Genomic DNA, 23,985 nt, shown 5'->3' on the forward strand with positions numbered 1-23,985 from the left:
CATTTAATTTCTCCCGAACATATTCAAAAATGTATAATTTGATCTACAATGGAAGACACAGACGTAGGGCACCTCGTTGCTATTCAACTTAATTCTCCCTGGGGAGATCACCCGAGTCTGATTGTAAAAATAATAACTTGGGCATCTTTCTGCTCCAAATCATGTCTATTTCTGGTTATCAGTGATGGTTAAACTCTTAAGTATTCTGGCAGACTTCTTATCTAAATTATTAAGTAGAATTAACACTACTTTCTGAGATATTCCATTCCTAACTATGGCATGTTCCCACATATAGTTCATTTAAGTAGTCATACAGATGGGAAAAAAACACCAACACCAATAAAAATTACCAATTATACAAATCCAGAACACAATGGAGAAAGAAAAACAAATCTATACTGTTGCAGTCTGTTCTAAGGACAACTGCTGCCTTCATTCTAAACCTTATCTTCAACCGGGGAATCCTGGCATAACAAGAAAGGTATTGGCTAAATTTGAGGAACTCGTTAAGCATTTAGAGGAAACATCGTTAAGTGGAGAGCTTAGCATCCGAGATGTAGTTATAGATATACAGACATAAATATATGAGGATTATCATCCACATTATCATATGTGGATCAGGATGGCAAACTTGGAAGGGAGGGCTGGCTGGCTTTTCGTTCTTGCTCCTGTCAACAGCTGGAGGGTTGTTGCCAATCTTCGAGCGTCTGCACTTTGGGAATTTTCAGCTTGGGTTCTCAGCCTACAGCCACCCTTCCACTTGCTCCGGGCCAGGCCAGAGTTTCTAAAGGAAGGCAACGTCATTTTCGCGCCCAGTCCTCAGACCCACGCACCTTCGTCCAACTCTGCCCTTCTGGGTCCCTGCGCTAGCGCAGGCAGAGCATGAGGTGCCGAGAAGGGCTCAGAAGGGGCGGTGGGGACGACCCCCTTCCAAACTGAATCTGTAGCTGCCAAGGAGTAGCCAACAAGCACCAGATTTACGTGCACTTTGAAAGAAGCACCTTCACCATTGGCTTTTGGAGCAGCGCTGTCGCTAGGGAGGCGCGGGCAGGCGAGCACAGCCTCGGGGAGAAGCCCGAGCTGGGGGTTCCCGTAACCCGGGAGAGGAGGCACACACAGTCGGGCGCGCGGACACACACACACGCGCGCACGCGCGCGCGCGCGGACGATCGCGGCGAGTTCGAGCCCCGCGGCCCCGGTGCTCCCGAGGGCGCCCCCCGGCGCCGCTCTAGGCGGAGCAGCACCTCTCCGGCTCGTCCCCCGCCCCCTGATACCCGCTGCTGCCGCCCAGAGGGGAAGGGAACCTGGCGCCTCTGCCGCCAGTTTCCCCGCGCGGGGCGCTGCGCAGAGCTGCGGGGGTGGGCGCAGGAGGAGACGCCGATGAATGAGTTCTCCTCTCGCCTCGGAGTTGTCTGAGTTGGCGGCACCGTGCCGGGCTTCCGGCTCCCAGCGCCCCGCGCACTCGCGGCTCCCGGCGCTGCAGCCCACGCCCGCGCCCGGGGCTGAGCGCCGCGCCGGGGAAGCTGAGGCTCCCGAGCTGCTGTCGCGGCTCCAGTCCGGGGGAAAGGAGGGTTGTTTCCCAGCGGAGGCGCACGGCTTCGCGCACTCTCCGCGGCCCCTCTGTCTCTCCATGGCGTCTCATCAGCAATCCCGGATCCAGGCTTACCTGGAGAAGAACAAGATCGGTCCCCTGTTTGAGGTAAGGCGCTGTGGTAAGTCCCGTTTGTCTTTGGGGGAAGGGGCGCAGAATACCCCGGGGGGAAGGAGGCATGGAGAACAAATGCTCTGGAGGGGACGCCCCTGTGGCCCCAGTTCCCTGGCATTCGCTCGGTCCGGGCCAGATGTCCTGGAACGCGGCCGGGCGGGCACTCCGCCGGGTACCTGGGCGCGGACAGGTGAGCTCGGGAGGGCCCAGTCTCAGCCTGGCAGGGGAACTTTGAGCCGTCTGACAGTCCTGCACCTCGCAGTCACATGCACAGGACCCGGACGGGCTGAGATGGACAGATGCAAATACTTAGACTGTCTTACACACGCACACTTTCTTCCTGGGATTCACATTATCTTGCACGTTGGATTTTTTTTTTTTTTAAGTGTGGGTAGTAGTAGAACCGGAAAAGGTGGAGGAGATGCTTAGCAATGGGAAGGAATATGAATGGATTGTTAAACCGAGACGCTGTCATTGGTTTCTGGATGAAAGGAGAGTCCTTTGCGTTGCAGACCCTACATGTGTTAGGAGGGAGAAAGGGGCGGAGAAAGGTTCGGGAAAAGCACACACGTATTTATGGGAAGGAGACATGTAGCTCTGAGCTGTTTTCTCTCGCCATCAAAGAATCGATGACAAAAATCCCGTAGGAGAAAGGAAGAGCGCGGACACGAGAAAATGAGAATGCGCGACTGAAACCCGGCACTGGCAAAGCGTCCCACCGGTTGCCAGGGCGCTGGGCAGATTCTGAGGCCCCCCAGGGTGGGACGCCCAGGGTCCCTTCCCCTCGCGGTTCACCTGTGCAGGTGGGCATGGAGCGGCGGTGAAAAGACGGAGGAGGGTCGAGATGGGTCCCCCGTCACTCCCCCTCCCAAAAAGCAGTTGTGGCAATTCTTGGGGATTTACCTTTCCGCGGCGTCGGCGCAGGCTGAAACGCGGCAGGAGGAAGAGAGCGGAGAATGGAGCTGCTTCCCTAGGACTGAAGAGAAGAGAATGATACCTGCAGAGAGAAAAATAATGCGAATTAGTGCCCCAGCACAAAAAAGGAGAGGAGCATAAGGGTGTGATCAGATAGGTCTTTTCTCTGGGGAGAACGGGTTTCAGATAAGCAAGACATGCAAGATCTCAAGTTTTTCTGCCTAACTTTAAGTTAACGTACTGTCTTGAAAGATACGACCATTGTTTCAATGGAAACTCGTTGTATAGAGTCATGAAGTCCTACAATGTGTATCTTGATTCTTGTTTCTGCCAAAAGTATTAGCAAAGGGAATCTATATACAAAAGCAAACTAGAATTTCTGAAGCTACTAGAATTCTTTTCTTTGGCTTTAGGCTAATGGTTAGAGACGAAACATAATCGTGTATATATATCTATATTTTAAAGCAGAAGCATCATAACCCTTTGTGACACAGTGTATTAATTGAGTCAAAAGAAACATTAAAAAAATACTTTTAGAGTGTTTCTACTCTCCTAGAATATAAAGTTACAATTTACCAGGGAGAATCAAGGAATTGTTTTTAACGGATGCTATTCTCGTTTGTTAACTTATTTTAAAATTCCCAAGATTCTCTCCAAGTGATAATAATAGAGTTTGGAATATATGAAAACTTTCTGCTTAATTAGGAAATCCAACTTAATTTTATGAATTGCTCATTTTTTAAAATGCTCACCAGCTAGTTCTGCACTGCTGAATTTTAAACGCTGGCAGAATTGTCTCATATTTTAAGTCCTCCTCACTAAAAAACAAATGACGATGAAATTATATGCTTTGTTTTTTGTTGATTTTTCGGGTGACATGTCACGTACATCCCCATAAGCTTGGATTGCAGTCATAAGGATGTAGTTAATTTTTAAGGGTTTATGTGCTCTTTAAACAATTGAAAGGAGAAAATGGGTAAGTTGTTTTCTACTAAAAGTAGGTCCTTATGCAACAATTTGGATCGTGATGGAACTTGGTTTTGAGAGTAGAATTACACACATTTCATAAAATTGGAAAATCTCACTAGCTTATAGCCTCTCTCTCCTCGTGCTAGGAAACCAGTGAAACAAGTATAAAATGGACATTGTTGATCTAACATCGTCCTCAGTGCTCCCAGGACTTTGGTCAATAGTCCTCGTAAGAACAGCTTCAGGAGATCGGAGAAGCCCAGGAATCTGAATTTAGTAAGAAGTGGCACAGGTGATTTTTACCTATTTAATTCCTGGACCACGTTGTGAGAAATAGTGACTTAAGCTAAAAATCTCCTTTTACCAATCGCAAATTGAAACAGTTAGATGACTCCGAGTTTTATTATCTGTTCTTTGCTGTGTTTTTTTGTGTGTGTGCTGAGGCGCTGGCGTTGGTGACATACAAGACCTAACAATATGTCCCCTTGACAGATTTTGTAAGTTAGAAATGTTTTAAGAAAGTTTATGGGAGTGACACACTTGAAAGAGAGCGAATGAATATTATTTAAGACAATAGCAAAATTAACATATACTGGTATTGAGAATACTTATATCCTGTTTTCTGTTTTAATTTTCTTTATCTTCACAGCTTATTAGTTTACTTATGTAGTTTATTTCTTACTTAGTTTATGTCTAACATTTTATCACTTGAGACGCTTATAAAGTGCTGCACACAATATAGTGTTTCAAAAACTACTTTAGGGGCCGGCCCCGTGGCCCAGTGGTTAAGTTCGCGCGTTCCACTGCGACTGCCCAGGGTTTCGCTGGTTCGGATCCTGGGCGCGGACATGGCACAGCTCATCAGGCCACGGTGAGGCGGCATCCCACATGCCACAACTAGAGGGACCTGCAACTAAGATATACAACTATGTACTGGACAGACTTGGGGAGATAAAGCAGAAAAAAAAAAAAGATTGGCAACAGTTGTTACCTCAGGTGCCAATCTTTAAAAAAAAACAAGAAAAACTACCTTAGGTTGAAATTAATCTCATTTCCAGGTGATTTAGGAGTAAGAATTTGTGCTCCCTTTAAATATGATTTAAGATGTTTTGAGGCATTACAAAGCTATGCCTAGAAATCATTACGTGAGAGTGTTGGGTAATAATATTTTAATTAAAGAATATGAAGATATAAGGTGAAAATGGTAATAAAGACTTACATTCCACAAACTCTTTGAAATTTTTGCAAGATGTAATACTTTCAGTATTCTCATTGGCTTATTCAGGGCAGGCAAGTCGAGAACAGCCTGTGCATTAGTCTGTAAGGAATGCTTGACATCGCTGCAGTAAATTAGAACTATGATCCTGTTTAATATAGATTTCCACACAGAACTCCTTACTTAACTGACAAGATATGAAATGGTTTGTCTCCCACCCGAGTGGTATTTTTTGCAACACATATAGGCAAGATGCACAGTGCAAATGCAAGACTTATCTCAAACCCGAAGACCAGCCACTTAACAGTCAAAGAACTTGGCCATCAGAAATTCTGAAACTGAATAATTAACTGACAGATAACTGCTTATTAGGATCAAGTGATCTATTTTGTATATATTGTAAGCAGTTTAACTTAGTTTCCAAGAGGATATATGACGTGGAACATCACAATAAAGTCCTTATTTTCAACACAGAGGAGTACACAACTTTCAGTTTCTCCCATTCTCATTAAGTAAATAGAATAATTATTTGAAAATTATTGGTTGCACATGTGCTCAGGGCAGTCATTTATCTTGGTTCAGCCCTGATCACACTCATAAGAGAGTGAATTGTAAACTATTAGAATTTTTAAATTTCTGTACACTGAAGATTTGGCAAACCAAATTCACTACATTTCTCCAAATGTGGTCCGACCCACTCCAAGTAGAATGGAACCACTTTATCACCATCTTTGTTTAGTTCAAAGAACCTCTACTTACCCTCATACATACTCTGTTTACTGTGCCTGGGAATAGCAACATCCCAGTAGCAATGAGCACACCTAGTGACCAGATTTTGGGTTCTAAATACCATTCTCCATTAAGTGGAACCAGGTATCCTTGGAGAAATGGTTGGCTCCTGGTTTGGGGTTGGGAAGGTACAAGATGAATCTGAAACATCGTATTATGCCAGAAAGTAAAGAAGTGGTCAAAGAATCAGGGGAACATGTCAAAAAGACATAGAAACCAGTTTGAAGAGACTCCTATTAACTAAATCTGGGACAGTTTGAGAGTTAAAATAAAGAATGGTAGTAACAGATTATCTTACTGTATAAAATAGGGATATTTTATTCTACTGGGATATAATGGGCTACATGAATGTGTTCAATTTACGAGGAGATGAGAAAGCTTTACCTTAGAGTAGAATGCCAATTAATAAAAGTAGAAGGGATAATGGGATTGGTGAATCACTGCTTGGCAACCGTCTTAGTAATAATTCAGGCAAGGAACATTAATCGATGCTAAAACTAATGTGTGGAAGTTGGATGAGGAATGAGATGTTACATAAATAGTATCTTTCCACAAAATAGTTGTTAATTACAAAGGGAAAAAGTAACTTGCTAGTGAAGAAACCTGGCAGTCACTACTTTACTCAAGTGATGGGACAAATCAGCATTGTGCCCCCTGATAAGATGAAATTAAAACAAGATGGCGTCACTTCTGTAATATTCCTGCCAATCATGCATGACCTGAATTGAATTGATAAACCTGATAGGGAAATTCTACTTTCCTAGAGTCTAAAAAATGTTAAGGTTGCAAAGGCCAGAGGAGGTCTCAGACTGGAGGAACATAACAAATAAGTACAAAATATGGTCCTAGAATTAATATTTTGCTCTGAATTACATGATTGAGAAAGTTGGCAAAACTTGAATGGAGTCTCTAGGTGAAGGGTATATGGAGTTCTCTGTGCTGTTATATACTTTTTCTGTTAGTTTAAAATTGCGTCGAAATAAAAAAAACATTAAAAATAAAAAAGAGCATCTAGGAAATGAGTATTTAAAAATAATTCACCTATTGGCTTTCTTTAAACATTAAGTCATGTGAATGTAGTTAAGAACTGAATTAGTGGTTTATACACGGAAACCAATAAATAATAAGCTAAAATTCTGAGTGAAGAAAATATACAATTCTGGTTAACTAAGCATATGCATTTTCCTCTTCTCCCTGTCATATTTTTATTGAAATATCAGAAAAATATTAAAAAATAAGTGCACAGGAGTGCTGAAACACAAGAAAGGCGCTAAGGCAGAGAGACTGTTTCTCCTTCTTTATGAATGGGGACTTCTTTATTGGGGGGTGTCATCTCCTTTGCACCTTTGTATAGTCAAGTGACAGAGTCAAGGATATGTGGTGGAAATCTTTTTTGGAATTTCCTGGAAGGTGCCTTAAAGTACATGGACTAAGTTGGGACATGTTTCTCATATGCCCCTCCTCCTTCCTGCTGTCTGAAATCCCCTTTGTAATTCCTTCCTCCCACCCTTCCTTACTCCCTCCACATCCCCAGGCAACCACTGATCTCCTTTTTGTCACTATGGAATAGTTTTCTTTTTCTGGAATTTTGTATAAAGGAATTATACACTATGCACTTTTTTTTTTTTGGTGTAACTTCTTTTACTCAACATAATTATTTTGCACTTCATCCATGTTTTATCATGTATCAATAGTTTGTTCTTTTTATTGCTGAGTATTCTGTATGGATTTATGTTTTCATTTCTCTTGGGTAAATATTTGGAGTGGATTGGCTGGATCACATGGGAGATGTCTGTTTAAATTTTTAAGACATTAGCGACTAGTTTTGAAAAGCACATACAATTTTACATTTCTACCAACCGTGTATAAGACTTCCAGTTGTTCCACGTTCTCACCAAAACTTCATGTTGTCTGTTTTTGTAATAGCCATTCTAATAGGTTTGTGTGGTATCTCATTGTGGTTTTAATTTACATTTATATTGTGGGCCCACCCTTACCGCTGCTATCTGAGGCCAGTGTTGGTAGAGACCATGTGAGAAGGCCGGACTTCTCTCACCTCTGGCAATGGTGAGGCCTTCCTTTCCCTCCCCACCAGTGTTGTGGTGGAGGAGGTCTAGCGAGGAGTCAGAACTTTCACCATCACCCAGTGGTAACAAGGCTGCCCTTGTCATGAAGTCCATGCCAAGATACATCATAATTAAACTTCTGGGGAAAAAAAGACAAGAAAAATCTTGAAAACAGCCAGAGAAGAAATGCAACACTATACCTATAGAGGAAAAAGCAATTTGAATGACAGCAGATTCTCATCAAACCCACAGAGTAAGAAGGAAGTAGCACAGTATTTTTCAAGTGCTAAAAGGAAGAACCTAGAATTCTATACTCAGAGAAAATATCCTTCCGAATTGAGGTGGAAATCAAGAGAATTTGTCACCAGCCGGCCTACCCTAAAAGTATTGCTAAAGAAACTTCTCTAAACAGAAAGGAAATGATAACAGAAGGAACTTTAGAACATCAGGTAGGGAGAAAGAGCATGGGAAGAGCAAAAATATGAGAAAATGTAATACATTTTCCTTCTCCTCTTGAGTTTTCTAAACTATGTTTGTTGAAACAAAAATTATAACGTCAGAAGTGGTTCTAAATGTATATAGAGGAAGTATTTAAGACAAGTGTTATAAGCAGGGAAGAGTAAAGGGGTGCAAAGGAGGTGAGATTTATATACTTCACTTATGCTGATAAATGACACTTGTTGATAAATTGTGTATGAATAATGTAATAACTAGAGCAACCACTAAAAACGCTATTCAAAAAGATGTCCTCAAAAACTATAGATAAATAAAAATGGAATTCTAAAAAATATTCAAGTAACCTGCAGGAACGGGAAAAAGTAAAACAAAACAAAACAAAAAACAGAAAGAACAAACAGAAGAAAAAACATTGCTTACTTTAGCCCCTAATATGTCAATAATTAAATTAAATGCAAATGGTCTAAACACACCAGTTAAAAGACAGACGTTGTCAGAGTGGATTAAAAAACATGACCCAACTATATGCTCTCCCTAAGAAACTCATTTTAAATACAAAGATATAAGCAGGCTGAAAGTAAAAGAATGGAAAAAATATATTATGCAAACATCAAAAGAAAGCAGGAGTGGCTATGTTAGTGTCAGATAAAGTGCACTTCAGAGGATGGGAAATTACCGGAGATAGAAACTGTCATATAATAATAGAAGGGTCAACCCCCTGAGAAAAATAGCAATGCGAAGTGTGCATGCACTGAACAACAGAGCTGCAGCTGCAAGGTAGGTGAAGCAGAAACTGGTAGAACTAAAGAGAGAAATAGACAAATCCACAACTATAATTAGAGACTTCAAAACCCCTGTCTTAACAATGGCAAGAGCAATCGTATAGAAAATTGGAAATGCTATGGAGGAACTCAGCAACGTAACCAACGTGATCTAGTCCACATTGGTAGACCACCCCATGCAACTACGGCAGAATATGCATTCTTTTCAAATGGCGTGAAATGTATACAACGACAGACCATTCCCTAAACCACAAAACAAACCTCAGCTGAAATCCACCAAGGTGTTTTCTCCATCACAATGGAATAAAACTAGAAATGAATAACAGAAAGAAAGTAGGAAAATTTCCAAAACACTGGGAAAATATATAGCATACTTCTAAATCTACTAGTTAAAGAAGACATTTCAAGGACATAAAAATCCATCAAACAATAAAAAGGAAAATGTAATATATGGAAATTTGGGAGTTACAGCTCAAGCAGTGCTGAGAGGGAATTTTATAGCACTGAAATGCATACATTAAAAAAGTGGACTGATGTGACTTGTTTAAAAAGGGCCTGTGCTTTCTATGCCATTCCTCTGTGCCCTCCCAGTGGTAGAGGACAACCTACCCAGCTAGGGAGGGGTCTTCTGCCCTGAAGGATGTGTGAGGATCAGTGACCTGCTGACAGTAGTTATTTGTTCGTATATTATATAGATCTTAAGTTCTTGAAGGTGGGAAACAAGTGTCTTGCCTTACGCTTTCTTCTGCATCTACTGTAGTGTCTAGTGGAACACAGACTTTATTATAAAGCAAGGGCTCAGTACACTTCGGTTGAATTAAACAAAACATTGATTTGTGTATTTTTTTTCCTTCTATAAAAAAAAGCATTTAAGATAGAACCAGCTACTAAATAGCATCTTAATATATATTCCTTTAAGATCTAGACCAAAATATCTCCCATCCCATTAATTAGCCTTTATGTACAGTGAATAACTTTTAAATGTGTACTTAACTACCTAATTCACTTTCAGCTATATTTTTCCCTTTTTTTAAAATATATATATATATTTTTTTTTTAAAGATTTTTTATTTATTTATTTATTTATTTATTTATTTATTTTCCTTTTTCTCCCCAAAGCCCCCCCGGTACACAGTTGTATATTCTTCGTTGTGGGTCCTTCTAGTTGTGGCATGTGGGACGCTGCCTCAGGGTGGTCTGACGAGCAGTGCCATGTCCGCGCCCAGGATGCGAACCAACGAAACACTGGGCTGCCTGCAGCAGAGCGCGCAAACTTAACCACTCGGCCATGGAGCCAGCCCCTATATTTTTCCCTTTTTAATATCTGCTTTCAAGAGAGGTTCTGATAAGTTAATTCCCACCACTGTGCAAGGCTTAATGCATAACTCCCCTCCAAGTGCATTTGCATTTAATAGGGAGGAAACTGCATGACACAGTTGCAGGGGATGAGGCAGTTGATATTTCGAGGTATCTCCAGCTTAGGAATCATTTACTGTCTACTTGACCCTCAGCAAGTTACCTGATCTCTGTGAACATCAGTATCCTCATCTGCAAAATGGTACCTAAGGGAGATTTTATCAGGAGTATATGAGATGAAACAAAGTCTAAAGAACCCAGTCCAGTGCCTGGCACTTGGTGGACACCCAGTAAATTTTGGCTGCCATCACATTAGGTGCCACTACTGCTCTTTTCTATTAATATTAATAACCCGGTGACAGACCACGTGGAGAGATGCTTGGAAGGTTGGCCTTCTAGTATCGTGAGATTAGAACTAACTTAGAGTGTACATCTGCTTTTTTAGGTTGTAGCTCTGGTATGTCTGAAAGAGCATATGGCACAGGTGGAAAGGAAGTAGCATTTGGCCGAGCCAAGTATGTGGTGTGTGCACGTGTGCATGTGTGTGTTGGTATCTGTTCATCAGAGGGTTCAGAGGAGGCCTTGCTTGTTGCTGTGTCACAAAAGTGACAATATGCTTAGGTTAAATTTGGAAACATTATATAATATTAGAAAACAATCCAGAATCTCTCTTATTGTCTCAGAAAGGCAACCTGGCTCACCCTTAACTGAAACAGCACACGCAACCCCAAGTCCCCTACAACTGTCTGTGGCGTGATTTTCTTTATATCCCTTATTGTCATTTGATATTACTTCTTTGGATTTATTCCTTTGATTTCAGTTTATTTTATATTTGGTCACCAGGCTATAAGCTAAAAAGCAGATGTTTTGTCACTCTTTTTAACTGCTTATATATCTTCATGCCTAGAAAATGCCTCTACATTGTAGATGTTCCACTAAATAGTTGTCAAATACATTTACAAATGAAAAAAATCAGGACTGACTTATCATATCTGAAGAGTCTGGTTTGTGTACCAATAATGGTGTGCCGCTCAGAGGCTGGGAATCTCGGCAGTTTACGGACGATTTCCCTTGAGAGTTCATTATGACTTGGTTATCTTTTCAACAGCTATTAAATTCTTTGGTGCATGATGTTTGGAACGTCATCTACATTCATTCAGTACATATTTATTGTGTTCATTCATATGTATTGTATTCATATGTATTCATTCAGTACATATTTATTGTGTTCATTCATATGTATTCATTCAGTACATATTTATTGGGTGCTGCATTATATACTGAAAGCACAAATGCAAATAAAACATTTCCTATCCTCAAAAACTCATGCGTATTTAGAAAAGACTATATAGTTGGGCATCCTCAACTATTATGTTCTGATAATTTTACGAAAGCCTACCTTGGTTTTCTGTTTATATGCCGGGTCCATTTTTATGCTCATCAATACATTCCATCATTATATGACTAGAAGTAAGAAATTCATATTTGAAATTTAGATTTAGAAATTGGTTGTCAAGGAATATGCCGTAGAATCAAGTATGGAAACTGAACAAGGTCAAAGGCAGATTTGTTGAATAGAGTGGTTTCTGTTGGTATTGTTTTTGTTCTTGGAAGTTCTCAGAAACCATAAGACATCTAAACATGAATTATTGAAAATGTCTAAATGATCTGATTGTTGAGTAGTGTTCTACATGAAACATTCTGATGGTTTTAGGTTGTAAGTTGTCCCTTTAACATAAAAAAGAGAAATTTCTTTTTGAAGTATAGCCTGGAGTGCAGAGAAGGGTATAACTCCTGCTATTTCTTTGCTGTTTGAACAAATTGATCTAAATTCATAGTGACAAGCTATATTGACTGAGAATACATTTGATTTTCCTGTACATTGAAATAACCTCTCAATTTGTATGAAGCAAACTTCACTGTATAAGATTTATTGTAGCTGTATGTCTTTGAGATACTCTCTTTATTTTAATGCTCTTTTATTTCTATGAATTCTCTCCAGAGGACCTGGTGGTGTTCTGGTTATTTTATTTTTTCCTGTTATATGTTTTGTTTACAAATTATAGTAATCCTCTTAGCATTATATAAAATGGTAATGAAAGCCATTTTATACAGTTTATTAAGCCCAGAACATTATTCTATTTAGACCCACAGTATTTGTTGAAACATTCACTAGTATCTTTTCTCTTAGTAGTATAGCAATGATGTGAAAAACAACACTGTTAAAATATGCAGATGACAAATACTCTACTTTGTGGAAGCTCACAGAAAGTCCCAGCTGTCACAGAATTGTCTTAAATCTAACCCTCACTTAGCATTCAGTTAAGACATTGACATCTGTGTATAATTGGCAACATCGCATTGCTGGAGTCTATAGATTAGTAGGGAATCCAACAGAGATCAGTGTCCCTGCTTTATCAATAGTTCGGTTTTGAGAAATAATGTTTAGTGAAGAATTCATGAAGGTGATGTACATTATGTTCTTAAAAAATGTATTTTTGGATGAAGTTAGTTGAACAGTGACTTGGGTACCCATTCTACATTAGGTTGGCCCATTGAATTACTTTCTCTGGGTTGCAGCTGGAGTGGTTTAAGAAGCCTTTATTGAGAGTCATTATAAGAACCAGACCATGAAAACACAGTTTTGTCATCTATTAAAGGATATTGTGGAGGGACATGTCATTGCATTAGGGAGCATCATCTTATGAGAACTACGGCTCAACTCAATTTTATACTGTCAAAAATAGAACATGAATGTTTTGAATTGTGTAACTAATAGCATTCGCTCTGTCTTTTTTTTCCATTTTTTTGCAGAGGCTTCTGGGAACTCGTAACTTAGTGAAAACCAGCATGTAGACCATTGTCATGAGCATTTATACCGTTATTCCTTTCCCCGCATTGTCTTCGCTTAGTTTTTTTATCTTTTTCCCTTCACTTTTTATTTATGCTATTTGATCATAATTTATACTTCTTTGGAAAGTACCTTAAATTCTTTCTGAAATGAGGATGAATGTAAATATGTTATATAAATTATAAAGTGACCCACTCGATTCAAATAATTTACGCACATCATAGGATGTATTTGTATGATCTGTTTCCTGTTGCTACACACTATGGCTGGTCTAAAAATATTTATTTGGCTCATTGCAGGTTGTTTGGTGAGAATTTATTTGCAGGATGATGTCTCCCAGGATTAGCCTTATAAGTAGCAGAGACGAAGTTGCCTGAAAGACAGGCTTTGAGACTCAAGCCTTTTGCATGATGTTTTCAAGTTTTCCCCCACACACCTCATGTGACCAGCTCCTCTTGCCACTCAGATCTGAGGACAAATGTGTCCTCAGAGAGGCCCTCATAGACAAATTTCAGCTGCTTCTCAGTCAACCTCCATCCTGCCACATGGTTTTATTTCCACCACACCACTTATCAAGTCCTGGCATTTTCTTATTTATTTGTTTGATATTTGGCTACCCCTCTTAAATATAACCTCCATGAGGAAATGGACTTTGCCCACCTTGTTCTCTGACACATCTCCGCCATGCGCAGTAGCCCATTTCTTACAATTAGCTATTCATTCTTATCCTTCTTACCGAACACTTTTTAAAAAAAGACTAAATAAACTTTTCCCCAGAAGGGATATTATGGAGCCATTAAAAATGCAGAACAGATGAATTCAAGATTGTATGTGGAATATTATTACAACTGTGTAAGATATGCAAAAAGGATGGAAAATAAGAATGGTTTATAGCTTTCATATGAGGTACCAAGTTAATAGGCTCCCACAAACCATCCCATTTTCCAAGCTCTCTCTGTTACTGCACTGTTGCTTTTAGTATCGTTAAGTTTTTTTGTTTCAGGTGATGTTGTCTTCTTGAGGCCCCTACTGACTCCCACGTGTGTTCTAAGTAATCTGCATATTAGTACTGAATTTCTTGTCAATTAAAACCTTCATGAGGATTTTTGACAGAGGCTAAGAGGAAAATCCCTAACTGAGTAGACAAGATCAGAAGTGGTGGTGATGAGAGGACAGGATGGGGTAGAGTGGAAATGAACATCAGGGGAGTTGAAAGGGTGCCAGGTGGGGAGATGGAATGAGTCAAGATTTTCAAATACAACCCGACTATTATGCTATACCCATCCCCGCATTCTCTTTTTAAAATCCTCTTTAAAAAGCTGGAAAACACTGAGAATCATGGACTGTCCGTGTTATCTGGCTTGACAAAGCCCCACATTATTTCATCCTGTACCCCGGCTCTTTGTAGGAATACTAAGGAATAAATTACCTTAAGCGTGAAGGGGCATGAAAACTGAGGTGGCCTCAAGAAGGTTATGGAAAGCATTGCGAAGGAAATATGTTGAATCTCATTTGGACATGTCTAAGACCAAGCTGGAATCTGCTGTAACATCAGCATATTGACAGCTGTCTACATGGCATTGCCTCTTCCACAATTTTTTTTGTTTTGGGGGGGAAGATCAGCCCTGAGCTAACATCTGCCGCCAATCCTCCTCTTTTTGCTGAGGAAGACTGGCCCTGAGCTCACATCCGTGCCCATCTTCCTCTACTTTATATGTGGGACGCCTACCACAGCATGCCTTGATGAGCAGTGCCGTGTCCGCAACCCGGATCCAAACCCGCAAACCCCAGGCTGCCAAAGCGGAGCGTGTGCACTTAACCACTGCGCCACCGGGCCGGCCCCTCCACAAATATTTTTGAGTGAATACTGTTTGAAAGACTTTCCTTGTAGATTGTCTTATATGTACCTTGAACACAAAATGGCAAAAAGAAAGGTAAAAAAAACTCAAGACGTTCTGCTCTCCTTTACCTCTCTGTTTCATCTGTGGTTTAAAAATTCCTCCCAAGACTTAGTAATCTTTGTCTCCTTTCTTCCCTCATACAAATATATCTGGTAAAGGATCAAATCCTTTCACTTAGTTCTTTGAAATGCCTTTTGTATCCCTCCCTTGCTCTTCTAATTATTGCCAACTTAATCCTGACACCCACACAGCTCTGTCAGATTGTCCCACCCTCGTCCATTCTCCAGGTGGCTGACACATTGACCATTCCAAATAATGATATGTATCATGTCATTTCCCTACGGAAAAAATACATTTTCTGCTTCTCCACTCACTGTGGCTATGCTTCTTATATGAGAGTATGCATTCGTTATGACAAATGCCAATAACTGAGGACAAAATTCAAGGTTCATGTAAATTTTAAAGATAATCAAATTTTAGAGAATTTTCATGCTTGCATTTTGTCACTTTTAGCTCTGTGTCCAGACATCCAAAAGGATAAACTCACAGTCCTGAGCCACTGAAGATGCAAAGATTTTGAAACATTGAATGGTGGGATGAATTCCAAACCAGAGTGGCATTCAAGGTTCTCCAGAATCTTCTTAATCATACTTTTCGTTGTCCCTGCACACTGCCTTCAGTGTTATCCAGGCTAGTTTGTCCAGTTTTCCCAATAGTACATATAATGTCAAGTCTTTACTGGATATTCTTTCTGCACGGAATATTTTCCCTTTCTTCTGTAATGTCTTAGACTAGGTTCCTTGGGAAACAGACTCTGAGATAGAGATTTGTGTGCAGAGGGTTAATTGTGGAACACTCACGGGATCAGCACCTTGAAGGGGGAGAGGGAAGCAGGTTTGAGTAGAGGAAGAAGTTGAAGTAGGAGGCAGTTACAGTGGAGTCCTCAACTGATGACGTGGAGAGGACCACACTGGGGGCCCTGGAACTGGGAGGCCCTCCGTGTTTGTTCCAACAGAAGCATGAGGGTCAGGATTTTGTACTCCAGTCATTCGGAGCAGGCTTGTTCTGGAGAGAGAATGCAACCTTGGGTGAGGCAGCTGCCTTCCTCGGAAGGACAATTTTGGACCAGGCCTCAGGTCAGAGCCTGCAACAGCCAACACTCCCGGCAGCTGGCAGAGTGAGCTTTTATTTCTGAAGGAAGGATCTGAGCACATACCCCAGGGTCTACTACCATCCTCTAGCCAACTAGCAACCACTCGTTAGGGGGTAGTTCATATTTTGCCTCTTAATTAAATGTTTTTTGACTGCTCTCGATTCCCTAGATTTTTTTGTTTCTGTGAACTTCTGTTGCACTTAGGGGTCGTACCACTCATTTCTGTTGTTAACCACATTGTTACTTAACTACTTTCTGGGTTATGGCTTGTCTTTCTGACAATATTGTTGACTTTTCCCCTAATGTTTCTTCGACGTATTTAACTTGTAGTATACACATCATAAGAATTTAGTCGAATATTTGTTGAATGAATAAATGCATAAAAGAGAGCATGGTCCACAGAAACACAAAATGGTTTTTGCTTTTTACACAAAGCAAGCTAAACCTTTCCACTGTTTCTAAGCTTTACAATGAAAAATATGCAAAGACCTCAAAGAAGGTTAAAAGATGATCCACATAAGTAAAAGGAATTAAAATCTCTACAGTCAGTTTTATGAATCCATGGATCCCCTTTTTTCGTGTAAGACAGACCGATTTGAATTTTCTGTTATCTGTAACATGAGTCCTAAGTTATTCACATAGTTACAAATATTGTGACTTGTGTAAAATAAAACCATAGCTATTTATGTGATGCCATTCAATCTATGCAAGCATAAGAAAGATGCAGCTAAAATAAATGGCATTCTTTTTTGTTTGTTTAATCGATCACCTTTTTTCTTGCATAGAGTATACGTCTGGGGTTCTTAAATGGAGAGGTTTTTTCATGCTGGCTCATGTTGATTAAGTAATGAAGATTATTCATTAAAATCGTAGAGTTTGTACAGATTAATTGTGAATTTGATGTTTCCTTCATTAACACCAAGATTTTATTGTTTAATACCTAGCAGAGTCTACATTAGCTTTTCATCAATGTAAAGCGAATGCATCACTGACCTAAGGATAAGCTGATCTTTTTTACTCTGCTGTGGACTGGAGAAAGTGCTATAGAATCTATATCTATTAATTTACTTTCTTCTGTATTTTAATATACTAAAAAATGTGATTTTGGAGGATCATTCAGGTCAATGAAATCTTGACCCAAAAGGGTTTCAGAATGCCAGCCTACTCTGTGAAAGCAACATGAGGAGTTTGCCATAGATTATTTTCTGAGATTGGACTGGAAGTGGATTTAATTATGATGAAAGGAAGTCTTTTTTTTTTTTTGTGAGGAAGATCATCACTGAGCTAACATTTGTGCCAACCTTCCTCTATTTTGTATGTGGGATGCTGTCACAGCATGGCTTGATGAGTGGTGTGCAGGTGTATACCTAGCATCCGAACCTGTGAACCCTGGGCAGCTGAAGTGGAGTGCACAAACTCAACCCAATATGCCGCTGGGCTGGCCCCTGAAAGGAAGTTAATTTTGACTTTAAGTGTACATCTAGAAACATGCTAAATTATCTTAATTATTGTTACTTAGCCTGAAATTATTTTGAGTTTTTCTATGTAGAGAGCCATATTGTTTGTGAAAATGACTCTTTCTTTCTTTCCAGTCATTATAGCTTTTATTTCCTATTTCTTTATTTCATTTGATGATATGATGGCCATTATTAGTGAAAAATAGGAAAAATGATAATTTTGTTTCTTTTTAGTCTCAATAGCTTTTATGTCTTTTTTTCTGGTTTTGCTCTCTTAGCTAAGACCTTAAATACAATGTTGAATAAAAGTGGTAACACTTTGTATTTTTTGTGTGTGGATCCTAATTTTAAGAGGGATGATCATTGCAACGTTAGCAATTTTTTTTTTGGTAGATACTTTTTATAAAGCTGGGAAAGATTCCATTGCTTAACAGTTTGCTAGAATTTTTAAATCAAGAGTTGAGTTCTATAATGTTTAAAAGTCTTTCTTTGTATATTGAGATTATCATATAATTTTTCTCCTTTATTCTGTTAATGGGGAGAATTACATTACTGGACTTTTTAAATGTTGAACTAACTGCATTTCCAGGAGAAATTGATGCTGATCAAAATGTGTAATCTATTTTTTACATTGCTGGATTTGGATTGCTAATATGTTGTGTAAGACCTTTTCCCTGTACTTTGGAGATTTTAAACTTATATTTTTTGTCATTATCCCAGACATCATAAGATACATATTTACCTTAAAATGTGCAGTTGAGCTATATCTTTACCTTCCTCCTGAATAATGCAAGGACTTTAGAGAGCATTGCCTCTAGCCACCACTTTTCCCAGCTTATATGCTGTTGTTCATTATTTCTATTCTATCTTCTTCTTCTTCTTTTTTTTTTGGTTCAGACCTGCAAAATGGACAGATAACAAATACCTTAATCCTTTATACACATTTTAAGGTGTTCTTTCACATGTCTCTCCCTAGGCATCCTTGAAACCAGTATTCCACGTCTGTTCTTTTCAAATCTCTGAGCCATCCAATAAATCAGTGGATCTCTACTTTTGACATTAGATCAGTTAAGTGGATAAGTAAATATTCTTAAATCTTAGGAGCCTTTCTATCTGTCTTCTACCAGACTTTTGAGGGGACCTATAATGCTGTAACTGTCCACTTTGATTTTATGCCAGTATATCATGCAGGACCAGGTGTAAACCAGTCTCAAGGTTTTATTTTCCTTCTTTCTTCTTAGTCATGGATCATAATGAACTCTCCATGAGGACAAATGTATGGATTGAGGGAGTGGAGGCAATGTAGCAGGAATATGTATTGAAAGAATGTGAGCTACCTGCAAATATAACTTACTGTGCATTCTGGATTACTGCGATGCGTATCCAAGCTTAGGGTTGGTGAGTCAGAGAATACCCAGTTCGTGATGGGCAGCTTAAGTGTCATGGCCAATTCATGTCCCATAGTCAGGTGTTCTTCCAGGGTCCAGTAACAAGCCAAGAAGTATATCTCAAAAGGAAACTGGTTATCTGCGGAAGCAGACCAGGCTTCACTAAAAATCCCTAGGGGTCTGTGCTTTGGTTCCCCTCTGCAGGCTTGCCTGCCACTCAAAGCTGCGTCTCGCTTGGCGCAGGCACTCAGAGTGTCGTTGGATCTCCTGGGGCGTCAGGACTGAGTGCTAGAGCAGCTTGTACTGCAGCTGGACTGGCTGCAGGCTCTTGCCTTGCTCTGGACCCCAGTCAAACAGGGCAGCCGGCAGCCTAGTGGATTGCTTAGTACGTGGTGGTATATGATGCCTCCAAAATCCAAAGAGGGCTTGCCCCTTTGTGATGTTCAGTGGTGGGGTGTGACGACTTTGGAGAGGAGATCCTGCAGGATTAATGGGCTCTCAGAGACCTCACCAACTTGGTACATCCCTGAATTTTCCTGAGGCCAGACTCCACTGTGGTAACTCAAGTCAGGCTTCAGACTATCGGATCTAATTTTTTTTTTTTTTACTGTTACAGATTGTTCTATTTCCATAGGCTGCCCATCTGTTCCATTTCTAGGGACATCATGATTGATTATCAGGCAATGTGAAACATTACTGCTGGTCAAGGCATTTTGCTTTTTTGACCCTGTTTCCCATTATGGTAAATATGTCCATCTTGTCTCTGGAAGTTAAGTCCGGCCACCTGGACTATGCTACTCTGGAAGCCATTATCTCAGTTGCAAGTGGAACCTCTCTCAGTAGCAACAACTCTCACTGTCATCCCTGGCTTTCAGAAGACAGCCACCACAGAGCTTTTCAAGGATGCTCTCTTAGTCTCCTCACTAATGTATTTCTTAATGCTTTAGTGAAGCGGATGTCCTCTGAGCCTGCCCAGAGTTGAGAGTGAGTGAATGTGAGTTTGCACATGATAAATTCACTCCACTATTCTTATCTTTCTAAACTTTTGGATTCTTTCCTTTGTGTCATGATATACTCTGGCATCTCAACCTCATTGAATGCAGGACTCTATTGAGGCCGTGTCAGTCAACCAACACAGCAAATTGTTAGAACACAAGAGCTAACGTTTTACATAAGGAATCTCTAGGTTCTCCCATAGCAATTAATCCAGCCCAATCCAGTCTTATATTTCCTTTGCTTTGGTCTAACATCCCTAGAATTTATTTCTGCACATATTTTTTCCAAAATGAATTAGGGAAATCTGATGGAGTATAAGCTATCTCCTACAGGGTCACGCTTTTTACCTGCCTCCTGGGAGCAAGCTGATATCTGACTAATTATTAGTGTAAAGAATAAAAGGGATGCTTGGGGTGAGTCTTAAGGAGAAAAAGTATCCCATTGCAAGCCAACTGCCCTGGTGAGGTTGTTCAGGGCCCCAACCAAAATAAGACCATCTCCACAGACAGGGAAGGGCAACCTGCTTCTACTGGCAAGAGAAGCTCAGAGAAGCATGGAGGTCCAAGGTTTTCAACTTCTATGTCCATTCAGATGTCCCCATCCTAAATTTATGTTCCTGGTCTCACACACTCGCACATGCGTACATAAGTATGTAATACGTACATATACAAACACACAATACATAAGCGGAAATTTATTATAGGAATCGATTCACATGACTATGGAGGCCAAGAAGTCCCATGATCTGCTGTCAGGAAGCTGGAGAACCAGGAAAGTTGGTGGTGTAATTCAGTCCAAGTCCAAAGGCCTCAGAACCAAGGGCGCACCTGTGTCCAATGTTGGGAGAAGGTGGATGTCCTGGCTCCAACAGGGAGAGCAAATTTAACCTTCTTCTGCCTTTTTGTTCTATTCAGGCCCTCAACAGATTGGATGATGCCCATTCACACTGGCGAGGATGATCTTCTTTTCTCAATCTACTGATTCAAATGCTAATTTCTTCTGGAGACACCCTCACAGTCATGCCGAAATAATGTTTTACCACCTATCTGGGCATCCCTTAGCTCAGTCAAGTTGACACATAAAATTAGCCATCACAACATTCCACGTGATTTATTTCTCATCTACTGTTCTCAGCTTTAATGCTTTAGCCAAAAATTCTGAGACAGCTGGAACTGTCTCATTCCATATCCTATTACATTGGTTAATTTAATAACAGAATTTGTTTCCTTTTCTTAAGTCACAGTATGTTTTATTTATAGCAACCTATGGCCAAAAAATTAAAATATATTTTCTCTACATTTATTTTCAAATAAATACATATTTTGGAGTTTATTGTCCAATTAGTAATCTCAGTATATCACATAGCTAAAATAAATATAGCCATAGGCAATATTAATGAAACCCAAAATGACATAATTCTTTCTTAGTTAAATGATGGTTATACTTTAGAATTTTTGATGTGAAGCTTATACTAGAAATATGTTTGTGTCTCTTCTGGTGTGCTTTAGCTAAATCTACAGCAAACACAGGGTGGGAGCTCTTAATCCTTGATACCCACCTTCTCTTCTCATGAAATCCAATTTAAAATAAAAGTTTTCCCCCATTTCTGACTATAGTAACATAGCAAACATAAATCTATTTTTTAAATTCATATTAGACAGGATTTGTTGTTTTTCAGTACTAACCAGACATGGATATCGTTTGAGGGCCCAGCTATCCGCCAAACACAGATGAAAATATTTGAACTTCCTTGTAATTATTCAATATGAGCTTTGAGATTGAGAGAGTGAAGCCTAGAAGACATCACATAGACCCTAAAACGTTCGCATGTTTCTCCCAGTGCTACAGAGAGTCCATGTGTGAAACGTACTCATCAACCAAAAGCAGTTATCTTCATCATTCCCTTTTAAAAAATAAATGATCTAGGTTTAAAGAGTTTAAATAATTTGTCCAAGATCACATCTAAGTGCTAAAATTAGGATTCTGCCTCAGGGGAAAAATGCTTGGACTTTACAGTTGAAAATTGGTCAAATGCTAGTTTCTCCTTTTACTAGAAGTGTGATATTAGGAAATTACCTCTCTTAACCTCCATTCAATCAATGCAAAGTAGGGTAAATATTTCTTAGCTTGGTGGGTTGTGAAGATTAAGTAAGGATATATGTTTTGACCGAGTGACTAGTGTAAAACAAGATGTCAATAAATAGTAGTTTTCTCTTCTTTCTTCATATAGGAAAAGTTGTCATAGAATCAACATTAATAAGATTATTTGAAGTGTTTTTGTCTTTTTTTTTTTAAAGATTGAGCTAACATCTGTTGCCAATATTCCTCTTTGTTTTTTTTTCCTCCCAAAGCCCCCCAGTACATAGTTGTATATTGTAGTTATAGGTCCTTCTAGTTGTGGTATGTGGGACGCCACCTCAGCATGGCCTGTTGAGCAGTGCCGGGTCCTTGCCCAGGATCTGAACTGGAGAAACCATGGGCCCCTGAAGCGGAGCGTGCAAACTTAACCACGGGGCCGGCCCTGAAGTGTTTTTCTAACTCTTTAGCAGGGATGGTTCTGTGATGACTCATCCAGATCCTCTTAATGGGACTTAATTTTATAGGAGAGAGATTTTAATTATGTACAATAAGATGACATAGGAAATTTAATTTTTGACATGGGCTTTGCCTACATCATGTTCTAACTCAGTAGTTTCCAAATGTTTTGATTGTGCAACCCTATCCATAAAAAGTGTTTCTTCATGTATCCATATTTATGTGTGTGTGTAAATTATGGGCATGTGCAACTGTGTTAATAACTTTTATACATAAAAAACACATCTAAACAAGGACACTTTCCAAAGATAAAATAAAAATAAATCTAAGTAGAAGTACTAATATTTTCTCCCCATGCCCTAACAGATGGTCATGTCCACCCAATTAGGAAACCACTGCTCCAACCATTAAGTGGACAAGCACAACATTGTTGCAATAGAAACTCATTATACAGGATGTTCCCATGTTTCTCTCTGCTTCTATTAGTATTCTGGTACTTTTCATGATTTAATCAAACCCTAGAAAAGAAACAAGATGAGCCAAAACAAGGCGATCTTTCAATCATGAAAGATGGATTCATCAACTTTTTGTTAGAGAATGTCCCTAGGAGTATTATTTTGTTTAGAAAAATGAAACACAAACTACTTAAAATACTTGTACACAGCTTGCTTTGACCTACTGTACTCTAGGAATTAGTCAGCATTTATTCAGTGAGTTCTTGTTTTAATGCCAAGCAGTGGGCTAGGTGTTAATTGGTACCAAAGGTATGATTAGACTTGAAGACATTACGTATTTCAAATAATACATTGATGCATTTGGCACGATAGCAAAGTGGTTACAAGAATGGGCTTTAGATTCAGGCACATCTGGGTTTGAGTCAAGTCCCAGAACTTACTTGCACCCTCATCTGCCTCAATCAATCCACCCGTCTTCTGCCCTTTGACCTTTGTGGAGTGCCTGCAACATACCATTGAATGGGCTAGGTGCTAAAGACACACAGTACTGCAAAGGGCAATGTCAAGGTCCCATCCTTTTTCTATTCTGTTCGCATTTGTATCCCCCGGGCCTGGAACAATGCATGTGTTTGTTGTGTGAATGAATGAAGGAAGGAAAGATCATATGGTCTATCAGAAAAGGCAGACATTAAATACAACAAAATTAGATAAATACTTATTTAATTTAGCTTGTATTGAAAAGAGAATGGAGAAGTACTATTGTGAGAGCTTAGAAATGGGGATACCTCATAAGCCTGCGGAGGCTGTGGAAGGCTTTCTTCAGTTAGTGACGATGAGGCAGAACATGGATTTAATAGATTTGAGTTGAAGTAAAGAGTGGGCACAGGGTTAGGGCAGAGGACTAACATAGCAGAGTAGAAGAACACCGTGATATAGTGAGATGCTTGGCCTAATGGAAACTGGAATAAGGCTAGTGTGCCTTGGAAGTAGAGAAT

The 23,985-nt window shown here is 39.8% G+C and overlaps 1 protein-coding gene across 1 annotated transcript in view; it reads left to right on the top strand.

Annotated features, from left to right (window-relative positions):
* The first annotated feature begins 1,222 nt into the window (after positions 1-1,222).
* Positions 1,223-23,985, top strand: part of C16H8orf34 (chromosome 16 C8orf34 homolog) — a 371,062-nt gene continuing 348,299 nt past the window's right edge. The window contains exon 1 of the mRNA XM_046642279.1: positions 1,223-1,699. Within this exon, the coding sequence (XP_046498235.1) occupies positions 1,385-1,699 (315 nt within the window). The 5' untranslated portion in view covers positions 1,223-1,384. The remainder of the gene's footprint in view (positions 1,700-23,985) is intronic.

Source organism: Equus quagga, chromosome 16 (assembly GCF_021613505.1).
Source record: "Equus quagga isolate Etosha38 chromosome 16, UCLA_HA_Equagga_1.0, whole genome shotgun sequence".
Lineage (NCBI taxonomy): Eukaryota > Metazoa > Chordata > Mammalia > Perissodactyla > Equidae > Equus > Equus quagga.